Source organism: Sinocyclocheilus rhinocerous, unplaced genomic scaffold (genome assembly GCF_001515625.1).
Source record: "Sinocyclocheilus rhinocerous isolate Xijiao unplaced genomic scaffold, SAMN03320098_v1.1 scaffold790, whole genome shotgun sequence".
Classification (NCBI taxonomy): Eukaryota; Metazoa; Chordata; class Actinopteri; order Cypriniformes; family Cyprinidae; genus Sinocyclocheilus; species Sinocyclocheilus rhinocerous.
Window position 1 is genome coordinate 191,225 of NW_015666971.1, and position 12,684 is coordinate 203,908.

Consider the following 12,684-nt stretch of genomic DNA (forward strand, 5'->3'; position numbering starts at 1 on the left):
TAGCTCATTAACATTTAAAGGAAAATGCTACAAAAACGGCTTGATCTGAAAAGAGCAGGGTTGGGTATCGATTGGTTTTTTTACGAACATTAAAAATAATATACATAGCATTCACATGCTCCTCGGATGCTCTCATTTCCCGAGTTGTGCTTCAAGGGCTAGATATTCGCTGGAGGAAACAGCTGTAGTGTGATTAGGGGTGAACGCAGCGAAAACTTTACAGTAGATGGGAAACCGATTGCTCCCTCGTCGAAGTCTGCCGCCGTTTTCTTATGAAATTTAAAGGGGACTGACTCTGAGGCAATCACGAATTTGTGTACAGTTTATGGAGCTAATCTCTAAGCTAAGCTCCGCTAAAAATTGCCTAGCGACGCCCATGCTTCTTACATCCATTTCGGAGAACCAGGACAAATATTTCAATCGATCGCTCAGGCATTTAAGTGGCACCGAAATGAGGCACCGAAATCTGCGTTCTGATTCGGTTCTAGTACATACCGGTTACATAGGTACGGTTTCGGTACCCAACCCTACTATTGAGCTTCGGTTGTCTGTCAGGAAAATAATCTAAATTAACAAAATTATGTAATTATACTATTATCCGCCAGATTTACTGTGCTGCACGCAAGACCTGACGTGAGATTAGAAGCCACCGCTCACGTCCATATTGATAAATTACAAGTATTGCATAAAAACGACTGTATGCCCAATTTTCTGTCATACGTTCTTTTCGTAAGTGAGGACCATAGTCTCTGTAATGCATTGCAATTGCATTGCAGAATTATCTTTGTTGTATTGCTTAGAGTTTTACTAACCAGAATTTCGACTTAAAAATTATATCATGGTCAGTATCTCTTAATCGCACTCTTCCTGTATCTGTTTGTGTTTGGTTATATTTTAATTTTTCATATTTGTAATACCTGAAATAATTTTGAGGCGTGTGTATGTTATCTGCACAGCCATCAGGGCCGGTGTCCTGCAGAGTTTAGCTCCAACTTGCCTCAACACACCTGCCTGGAGGTTTCAAGTATACCTAGTAAGACCTTGATTAGCTGGTTTCAGGTGTGTTTGATTAGGGTTGGAGTTAGGGGTGGGCGATATGGCAAAAACATCATATCACGATTTTTTTCAGGAAAATCACGATTCGCGATTTTGTCACAATTCTTAGTGATTTTGGTTTTACTATTTTGCAAATTGTCTGAGCAGTACAGCCAAACTAATTTCCCTATTTTAAAAACTAATAATAAAAAACAATGGGCAATATTTAGGCCAAAGTGGGCGAAGATAAAAATCTTTGTCATTATTTTATCTTTAAAATAAGAACAAAGATACACATTACAAATACACATAATATACAAATAAAACAAACAGTGCTTTATTTTTCAGGTACAGTAGGTGTATTAAGCAGTAGCATTCAAGAAGTTGAATAAACAAATATGAGAATAAAACACTATACACTTCACTGTATAAATTATGCATTGATTCTTATTAAAGCAACTGTATTAAAGTTCTTCTAAAGAACTTTCTAAAGTTCTAAAGCTAAAAGAGCAGTGAGTGATTTTTCTCTTTATTAACATTATTAATGTTTATTAACATTAAAGTGACAGTTCACCAAAAAAATGAAAATTCTGTCATCATTTACTCACTCTCAAGTTGTTTTAAACCTGAAAGAGTTTCTTTCTTCTGTTGAACAAAAGTTATTTTGAAGAATGTGGGTAAACAGTTGCTGGTCCCCAGTGACTTCCATAGTATTTTATTTTTATTAAATTTTTTTCCTTCTACCAAAGCCAGTGGGGACCAGCAACTGTTGGTTACCACATTCTTCAATCTTCTTTTGTGTTCAGGTTTGGGACAACATGAGAGTGAGTAAATAATGACAGATTTTTTTGGGGGGGTGAACTATCCGTTTAATGACAAGCAGCAGTATGTTTAGTACAATTTGTCTGCTGTCACTTTAAGAGCTGCATGCATGTAATATACAGGCAGGCATGCATCTGTTTTTCTCTCACTTTTTACTTTCACTTTAGACATAACCAAATGTGTTTACATGTAAACCTTGTGTGTTTTTGACAGTATTAGTGCAGTCAGACGAGAAAGATAACTTAGTCAAGTAATCAGGCGCTGTTTGAGAGGCTTTTTAGTGTGCGTTCGCTCAGGTGTACGCGCAAAAAGCACATGTCAGAACAGCACGCAAATGAAATGTTTAACCGGCAAGGCTTTAAAGCACATGCCAATAATGTACTTTTGTGATTGCGAATAAGTGCAGTGTCCCGAGTGTAACTCTTAACACTGAGTTAACATTTGATGTGAATGTATGTGGCGCTATGCAGTATATTGAGGAGGAGGCGCCAGAACTGCAACTGATAGAATGTGCACTGTAGCATACTACGATATTTCTTCAAAAGCAGATCGTGGAGACATTTTAATCATCCACGATCAAAAATCATCATATCACACACCTCTAGTTGGAGCTAAACTCTAAAGGACACGGGCCCTCCAGACCCCTGCACTAGACGATTACATTCAGACATATGGTGTGTAGACATAAAGGTATATGAAAATGAAGATGAAGTACAAGTTAAAAATAAAGTGGTAAAGTATTTAGCACTGGATCAGGTAACACATGGTAGATGCAGGTAATAAAATTCAGTAGCTGACAGTGATACTACAGTAAAAAAAAAACACACACACAAAGTGAATAATTGTACTTGTATTACACAGTCCACTGAAACAAACTATACTGTAATATTCCCTTAACTGCTGCTAATGTTTATGAATTGGTATCACGTTGACCTTGGAAATTGTCATAATATGTTATTTACAGCTCTGCTGTTATGAAATGGTGCCAGTATTACTTCACTCTTGTAATGTGGTTAATGATCGACAGTTTCCTTTCACCTTGAGGCCAACAACCCTTGGAAAAAAACAGATTATCAGAACGACACATTCCTATCCACAGCATTCGATTTGTCTGTCCTTCTCATGAAGCCTAAACTCTGACGTGTAGTCCAACAGGGCATGAAGATGATGTATTTGTAAGCAGAATGATAGTGTGTCTTGTGTATGAATGACTTGTTTGTTGGTTTGTTTTTTAGGTTTTTACAGGCAATAGCAGTTGTTTGAACTGATCCAAGGTCACTCGCTCACATGATGTAACTCTCCATTAAAAAGTAGCAAGGCTAATGTATTATTAACGGTTGTGCACCAATCAGAATTACATGACACCATGATACTGGATGCAGAATTAAAATTTAAAAATTCAAATGAATTCATATAACTTTCTGTATGTATAGTTTTTAATGTTTCATTTTTCAGAATGCATCACTCAAACATTATATACACATCTCCAGAAACACTAAACGATCAATGTTATCAGTGTTTGAAATGTGTATTTAATTTGTATTCAACTTGTATACATTTAATTGTATTCAACTGTTTACACTCCAATAACATTTAATTTCCCAATTTAAGCTAAACATTGTATGATGAATCAATAGATTAATATTTTGTTATCAGTATACATTTATATAAAGTTTGACATCTAAAAACAATGGGATGATTTTTTTTGTGGTGCTGTGCAGTAGAAAATAACTTTTGATTAGGGCTGAACGATTTTGGAAAATAATCTAATTGCGATTTTTTTTTTACCAATATTGCGATTGCGATTTAATATGCAATTATTTTTTAAAGCTCTTTATTGTTCTGTATTATTCAACAAAGACAAGCTATAAATCATTGTATAGTATGACCAACACAATATTAGATAGATTAAACATAAATGTTCTTTTCTGTAGGCCAGGCCTATAAAACACCTGCATCACTTGAAACATTGAAAAATAGCATAGAGAGAATAACTGTTATTATTAATATTCTCTCTCTGTTATTTATTTATATTTTGGGGGTTTCATGCTGTCCGCTAAGGCATAGGACACACACAGGCTTTCCTCCTCACCAACGACATTAAAAACCATGTCTACACCGGACGTGAGCGGCAAAATACAGTAGAACTATAATCAATAATAGAGAAGTCATTATATATAGATCAGTGAGTATAACCCATTAGGGCTGGCTATCGAGTTCGATACTTTTTAGGCACCGACCGAATTGCCCCGATACCATCGAGTATCGAAAAACGTCTCGTCGTTCGGTACCAAATTTCGATACCTAAGGGGTTAATCTCATCAGCGTCAGTGAGCCAATAAGCCTGGTAGTACTGTTGGCCTAAGATGATGAACTTTCACAGACACCGTAACTACTGTGAAAGATCATGTGAATTTTGCTGAGCCGAGTCTAATGATACTGGCACAACTGAGGTCAGTGAAGCTGTGCTATAGATCAGTTTCAGCAGCAGCACTGGAGAAATGTTACATCAGATTTTTATGCTGGTATTTCCATCTGCTTGAAAGGCTCCTTATAATATCTCTCCATTTCAAGAAAGGCCATTTGTTTAATCGATACTAGGAAAGCAACATCATGAGCTAGATAAATAATTGAATATAACAAACAAATCAGCAGTGGTGCGTAGCCTTGTTGAGGTCAGAACTTTCAGTTCAGAACTTAACGAGTGTCAGCATGTTACGGGAAGGCACGTGCTTTGCTGTAGTTTCCAGTGACCTGTTCAGAATCAGTTCTCTCATTGATCTGTTGACCACATTTTCAGACATTTCAAAAACAGATTAAAGAGCAACAATCTATCAGCGCTCAGCCTTACAACATCAGGATGCTTTCAACATGAGGCCTTCACAGGCCTTATTCAGACTGTTGGCTGTCAGACTCACATGGAGCGCTGCTCAACTTTGTGTCTTTTGAATACGCAATGCCAGGAAATCACAAGATCTGTCCATGTGGCAGCAGGCCTAATTGAACATAAATAAAGAAGGCCTCTCTGTGAATGGGTCTCTATAATATGGATCATTTGCAACCTGATGCTTTTATTAGTGCTTTGCTGTCACAAGCTTGTAACGTTTACTGTCATGCGCTGTTTGTTTTCATGACTCGGCATTAGCATTGAGTTCAGAAGAACAGCAGCGGGGTGGATGTCCCAGCCATCTGTCCCAAAGCCTCCTAGAGACCCTAGTCTGAAGTCTACAGGCAAGAAAGTATGAACTGTTCGACGGCTGCCAAAGGCAATGCATTAACATTTGCGATTTCTTAAATCCGTTTAACATGGTTGAATTTAATGCATCTCGTTAATCTAATTTGACATTCCAGCTGTTTGATTCTGTTTAGTGTGATTAAATGCGCCAGTAACAGTTGCAGAAGTTTGCACAAACCCCTTCCCATGGGGACTTTATAAAAGCCTTCGTTTAAGATGCCCATTCACACTAAAAAATATAACTATATTAGAGTCCACACCAAAGCACAATATAGTTCTGTTTATTATAAATGCACAATGCAGTATTGTTGTCCACTTTAAATGCTTTTGAAAGCAAGATGTTTTCTGATTGGCTGTCAATGTTTTTATCATTCAAAAATAGTTCTGAAAGTAATTCCAACGATATTCCTCATTGTCATTATCATTATAGTTGTGGTATAGTTATATACTACGGTCCAAGAATTAGAACGATTATTAAAACTTTATAGTTATTGTCATTTGTGTGAACAGGCCTTTATAAGCCATGAGCCAAACCAACCAGCTATGAGGTGAATCACAACATTACAAACTCGATTTTGAAACTCGAACAAAAAGACAAAGGTACAAGATTATGTACTTCACAGCTTTAAATTCCATGAAGCATTGCAAAATGAATTAAAAATGCTGGTGGAATTAGAAACTGTTGATTTAAAGATGTTTAGAGAGAGAGGAACAATATATTTGTTTATTGCAAAATAAAAAAAATAGTAGTTTGAGACTGACTTGTCATTTGTAGGGGTGTAACGATTCATCGATATGGATCGATACATCGATACGATGTCTGATGATACGATGCATCGATGCCACGCGTAAAATATCGATATCTGTAGTATAAATAGGCACCTTTATTTTGGCACTGTCCACATTTTCACATAATGTCCGTCTATGCATTACCGCCAACGCGCGTGCATTCTCGTTCAAACTCACGTATCAGGACTAGGGATATGCCGGTATCAAATTTTCATGTTGCGATTAATTGCTAATGCTTTTATTACGGTATACGGTATTATCACGATATTGAAATTAAGTTTTAAAAAAAGTGCTGTCATAATACAGTATAACAGGATTTGTAATATATAATTATTCACGGTATTCAGAAGTGCCCACGATAACAATATCGTGCATATTCATTACCGTGATATATCGCATTACCGAATACCGGCACAAGTCTAATCAGGACTCGATATAAGGATTGCCCGAAGGCACAAGGTGAGCATAAAAGATGCTCGGGATTGTTTGCGGAACAGTCGAGCGCTGTATGAGAAGTTTTCTGCGCACACATCTGAAGCGTGCGCAAGCACACAGACAGCAGTGTCTACACCGCGCGAATAATAAATTGAGCTCTATTCCGCTTTTTTTGTGCATGGATGAATAAATACAGACAAAATTACATAAAGTGTAGGCCTATTTTTTGTTGTGAATGTCCCAGTTGAGGTACAGGATGTGAAAATTTCAGATAAATGTTCATGTTATATATTTTGGTTGCATTTGTGAGTTAATAAAAATGTAGATGGTTGTTTAAAATAGGTATGATATATTATCATAATATTGATATAGCGATCGATACACTCCTGTATCGAATCGAATCGTATCGTAGAATTTTTTGAGGTATCGGCAAATATCATATCGCTGGGTATGAGAATCGACATCGTATCGTATCGTGACGAACCATCCGATTTACACCCCTAGTCATTTGCAGTCCTTAATGGTAGTGGGCGGCACTAAAGTGTTCCTTTGGCGCTATTTGTTTGTCAAAATTCCCTGAATGGTGGAAATTTCTTTGCAGGGTGATATAGTATTTCAGCAACCAGCAATTGGTGCTTTCTTTCCTTGATGTATCAGAAGTGAAATGATGTCAAAGATGATGCTTATGACTGACCTCACCTTCAGCTGGTTTGGCACAGAACTTGGTTTGTTAGGAAACCCTGCATGTGACTTTCTCTCCCCCATCACCCTTATATGCTGTATTTATTTTCCATTGGAAAAGTCTGAGACCTGCGGTCACGGTTAACATAACCTTGGTTCTACAAATGACAAGCAGATTAAACTGTAATATCTGTTTAACCTCTTTAACCGTGGCAATGCAGACATCAGTTCAAATTAACCCCACTTAATTTGATTGCACATTTAAAGCATCATTATTTTAGTACCATTGACATACTATTATAGGTTTTGAATGTTTTATATATATTTGTTATATTTATTATTCTTTTGTTGTGTTTTTTATTATATTATAATGTCTGTATAGTTTTATACATTTTATTTCAGCTTTAGTTCAGTATTTTGTTTTTGTTTTAGCTAGCTAAAATAAGTTTATTTTTTATACTGTATTTAATTTGTTAACCTTTATTTTATTTCAAGTAACTACTTTAATAAGGCTTTTATGGGGCTTTTTAGACTGGGAAAAAAAGGGGAAACCATTGCAACATCAAAATTTCTTCTTTTTTGCTTCACAGATGAAAGATAAATTCCTGTGAACTATTCTTTAATATTTGAAATAGACAGTATTGGCTGGGAATTTTACACTGTTCCCTCAGGACGAACTTGGTACATTTGGCACATTTTGCTTCAGAGAGTCAAGCTTGAACTGACTGACTGACCTCTGTTTGTCCATTGTCAAGCAGTTGCGTGGCTGATCTAGGGCTGGACGATATGGCAAAAATGTATATCACGGTATATTTCTTAATTTCAGTCGATACGATATAATTCCGATATCGATATGAACACTATTAAAAAAAGCCTCGTAAAAACTGCCAAGAACGCCACAACAGATGTCTGTGCATACAAACTTATGAAAAATGAATTTGCCAAGTCTCTGACACCTCATATAAAACCATATAATATTTTAGAAAAAAAAAACCAGCACAAATAAATTAATGTTCACCTTTCATTTGTATTTAGCCCTCATTCAAACAAGAAATGTGAAATTCTTTCAATCCTGCATTTTTTTAGCCCTAGGCTGATCTCACTGTAGGAGCAATATAGATGTGTCTGTGTGTCTTAGAGGTCCACGAATGTTTTAATGTAGAGATCTGTTTTCAGTTACTCACAGCAAAGCTTTCGTGCAGTTACATAATTTGCTAAGTCACACTTTTAGACACCAGGCTGATTTATGATATTGAGCTGTGGCTGCCGATGTGTGTTGATGTGTTTCTCTGCATTCTCTCATAGGTTACCAGGACTGGTCTTTCCTGTCTGATTATTTCCAAAACCGTTCTCTTTACTTTTTAGAAGAAAGCTTGAGCCAGATTCATTGTTTGCTTTTAATGTAGCCTTTTTGATCTTTAAATATGCTAGTTCAGCTATGTAATTCTCTATAAAATCTGAATTGTCTATGCCATTTCTTAAAGTAGTTCTCCTTAAAAAGACTATACTGCCATCATTTACTCTCCGTCATGTTGTTCCGAACTTTCTTTCTTTCTGTAAAACGCAAAAGATCGTAAGCAAAATAACAGACTCATGCAATGAAAGTGGGCTATTTTTTTTCCCGTTGCACATACAGACCCCATGATGTGATCAATAGTAGAGCTTTGAGTCATCTGTATGCTAGTATACCCCTAAAAATTCACTTTTAAAATGCGCATCATCACCCTCTACATCTTGTCTCCTAACAGGTGGAGTTTCATTATGCAGCAGTACTGAGGATGCTGATTGTCTTAGCTTTGCTCATGATGGCTGCGACCGGTGAAGCTGAGGTCTGCACAGGCTCTGACAACTGCTCCAGCTCCAATGGCTCCAAGGACTTTTGCTATTCGGCCCGGATCCGCAGCACCGTGCTCCAGGGCCTGCCCTTCGGAGGAGTGCCCACCGTACTCGCCCTTGACTTCATGTGCTTCTTGGTGTGCATCACAAGCTTACAATTTTCAGTTGTTGTTCATTTGCCATGAGTTTGTCATTCAAAGTCAACATGCAATCAGTCTTTATCATCTTTACTTTCTTAATACCTGTTCCTGGTCTAATGCATGATTCAGGCGTTGAATGTTAACCCATTGTAAAATAGTTGTTTAGTCATTGTTTAGGTTACTTTTGTAGATAATGGACTTTTTAATAGGACATCCAACACCATAAGGAAAACGCAGTCTATTTTGGTATGGAACACCTACTTTTCACAATCCAAAAGTAAATTTTTTGTTGTTTTTTTAATGCATCACATTACAGAAATAAAATGGGTTGTGAAAGCTGTTTCCATGTTGACTTTCAAATGAAAACAGACACTGAATGAGCGGCGCCTTCACAAAGAGGCTTCACAATGTCGCTTTCCAAAACCTTCATCTTCCCTGCTTCTCTCTGGTTGAATGAGCTGCCAACCTCCTCCCAACTGCGAAAACTATCACAACTGTCAAGAAGCAGTTAAAGACACACCTTTTCTGCCAGCACTTAACCACTCTACAACCCTAAACCAATGCACTTGCAAAAAAATAATAATAATAATAATAATTTTCTTTCACTTCTCTACATTTCTCCACTGCTCTAGTTTGTTTCACAAATCTAGCAATCTTATAAATGTGGCATACTGAGAATATTGCTGGTTCTGTGACAAATTGCTTATGCTAATCTATTTGAAGTCACTTTGAATAAAAGCATCTCCTAAATGCATAATGTAAGTGTTAATAAACAAGTGGCTGAGGATGCGTAAAACTGTATCAAATTCAGTGGACGTCAGCAGAGCTTTCTGTGAAATTCTGCAGGCCTTTATGATCCACAATGCACATATTTCTGATTATTTTGGGTCTCAGAAAAAAAAAAATCAGTGACGTTCTTGTTTTCCAGCAGTTCTAAATTTTAGCACTGTAGGAATGTGTGTTTCATAATTGTGCTTAATTTGCATGTGCTATTTGTCACATATTTGTGGTGTTGTGAACAGGGATTTGCATTTAAATGCATGTGTGGAATGAGATGTGAAATTGAATGTGTAATGTGTATGTTCTGTGTCTCCAGGTGCTGCTATGTGTGTTCTCTGTCTTGAGGAAGGTGGCGTTTGATTATGGCCGTCTTGCATTGGTCTCTGATGCTGACAGGTAAAAAAATTAATAGCAGCTTTCTTTAATATACAATTTTAAACAAAAATGAATTTACCATTTCACACGTAGGCCTGTTCTGTCGTTATTCTCATCACTGCAATGTGCAATAATTCAAATTTGCATTACCATAATATTGAAAAATGTATTTCAAAAAAACAAAACAACAACAACTGCACCATTCCGGCCGTATTCCCAGCGTTTCATACTGCGGCCTCAGCTGGCTGCATTATCACAGCATGCTCTTGGCCCCAATATAACCCCAAACAAACACTCATCTTTCCTGCACTGAGTAACATTTTGTGAAACCGTCAGGCTGCATATTTACAGCTGGACACTCAATCCATCAGTCACGATTTGGACAAGACCTCTGATTTGGCAAAATAAAAGAGAAAAGGCATCCTGCAGCAGTGTGTTTCTTGCATTGAACGCTGCAAGCCAGCAGCATGACCTCAGCAGCTGCATAATGGGTTTAGCTAATGGATTGGTTGTACAGATCTGAAGCTTCTACCTTTCCAAAAGCTCAGCCAGTCTTATTTGATTAGTAATATGGCCCTGCCTTTCAATCACACTCGCATCCTTCGATTTGGAAACTGGTTTGACCGGCATGTAAGTGCACAAGAGATTACGTTTAAGGGAGATCTGATTATATTCGGGGCATCTCAATCATAATTTTTTGTCCTGTCAGATCCAACAGTCACTACACAGATGTCAAAAGCTGTTTTTAATACGCAGATGTCAAAAGCTGCTCTCCGTGTTTCAGGCTAGTTAAAAAAAAAAAGCCATGATTCAGCTTGAGTCTATAAAACTATATTTTAAGACCAAGTCTTGGGTGGCATCTAGCCATTTTTTAAGGATTATTTAAGGAGGCGAGTTTTTGTGTGTACCCATCCAACATTCATTGATCTGTTTTGAACATTTAGTTCCATAAACACTTCCCTGAATTACAACACGTACATTATGACTGCCCAGTTCTCTATTTAAATGTCATAAAAGTTTAAAAGTGAAACCCTGAAAAGTCCAATCATGAAGCCAAGTGCCTGGTACAACTTGGCAGTGCATTACTTTTTTAATGAATAATTCAACAGTTACTTACTGCACTCCTACCATTATCACATGTACATGAGTTTGTCCCAAGTCATTTTACACGTTTTCATCCCTAAAACGTGTAGAACTGTTTCCTTATGTCATAGATTAATCTTGCTTACAAACAGGTCAAGCTGACATTACTAGTTTGAAAGTGTGAAGTTTGTGGCGAAGTAATGTGGAACTGTAAAGCTGTCAACAAACCTGAAAATACGTGCTATTAACTATATAAAAATGCAGTCCAATCAGAAAGTGGTTTTTTTTGATTTTATAAAAAAAGACAACTGTGTCACATGACATCTAACACCAAGAATGCAAAATTCATCGAAGGTTTGATTTGATTACATGTAATAACTTGCTTGAGCCAAGGGAAATGAAGAATTGTCATTGCATCTCAGCTGAGTAATATTATGCTCTTCCTCCAAATGAATGATCTCATATTTTGACAGATTTCTGTCAAGCATGAACTTTAGTAATTTCTTTTCCCTCAGCCGTAGGCGGAATCAGCACTATCAACGTCTGGACGAGCAGGAATAGTATGTGTTGTTTTTAAACTTCAGCTCTCTCTTTCAAGGACGACTTGTGTCTGCTTTTTGAATTTACCCTCTGGCATTTCTTCTGCTGTGTGCCCTATCGGGAGAATTTGGGGTGAATTTGTTCACTATGTACTGTTTCTAACTCTTTTTACTTCTTTCTATTGTCCTTTTTTTTTTTTTTATTACTTCCTTCCTAGAGTCCATTGGTTGAGGGTTTCTCAAGATACTCATCAAATTTACCTGAACTAATCAATATAATTGTGTTTGTTATGGATTGGTGTCTTTTTAAAGGTGAATTTGTGTAATTTCTGCACCAAACGAAATTGTACAAATGTTTCCAAACAGAGTGAAGTTTGTGGTGAAGTAATGTGGAACTGTAAAGCTGTCAACAAACCTGAAAATACGTGCTATTAACTATATAAAAATGCAGTCCAATCAGAAAGTTTTTTTTTTTTGATTTGATAAAAAAAGACAACTGTGTCACATGACATCTAACACCAAGAATGCAAAATTCATCGAAGGTTTGATTTGATTACATGTAATAACTTGCTTGAGCCAAGGGAAATGAAGAATTGTCATTGCATCTCAGCTGAGTAATATTATGCTCTTCCTCCAAATGAATGATCTCATATTTTGACAGATTTCTGTCAAGCATGAACTTTAGTAATTTCTTTTCCCTCAGCCGTAGGCGGAATCAGCACTATCAACGTCTGGACGAGCAGGAATAGTATGTGTTGTTTTTAAACTTCAGCTCTCTCTTTCAAGGACGACTTGTGTCTGCTTTTTGAATTTACCCTCTGGCATTTCTTCTGCTGTGTGCCCTATCGGGAGAATTTGGGGTGAATTTGTTCACTATGTACTGTTTCTAACTCTTTTTACTTCTTTCTATTGTCCTTTTTTTTTTTTTTATTAC

General features: G+C 36.9%; 1 protein-coding gene across 6 annotated transcripts in view; it reads left to right on the top strand.

Annotated features, from left to right (window-relative positions):
• LOC107733349 (CSC1-like protein 2) overlaps nt 1-12,684 on the top strand; it is a 36,470-nt gene that overhangs the window by 6,662 nt on the left and 17,124 nt on the right. For 4 of the 6 annotated variants that reach the window (XM_016544941.1, XM_016544940.1, XM_016544942.1 and 1 more), the window contains exons 2-3: nt 8,746-8,970; nt 10,070-10,149. In XM_016544941.1, coding sequence (XP_016400427.1) covers nt 8,776-8,970; nt 10,070-10,149 — 275 coding nt within the window. In that variant the 5' untranslated portion in view covers nt 8,746-8,775. Of the gene's footprint in view, nt 1-8,745; nt 8,971-10,069; nt 10,150-11,726; nt 11,772-12,453; nt 12,499-12,684 lie in introns of all 6 variants that reach the window. The other 2 variants (XM_016544943.1, XM_016544944.1) reach the window with 2 other exon arrangements.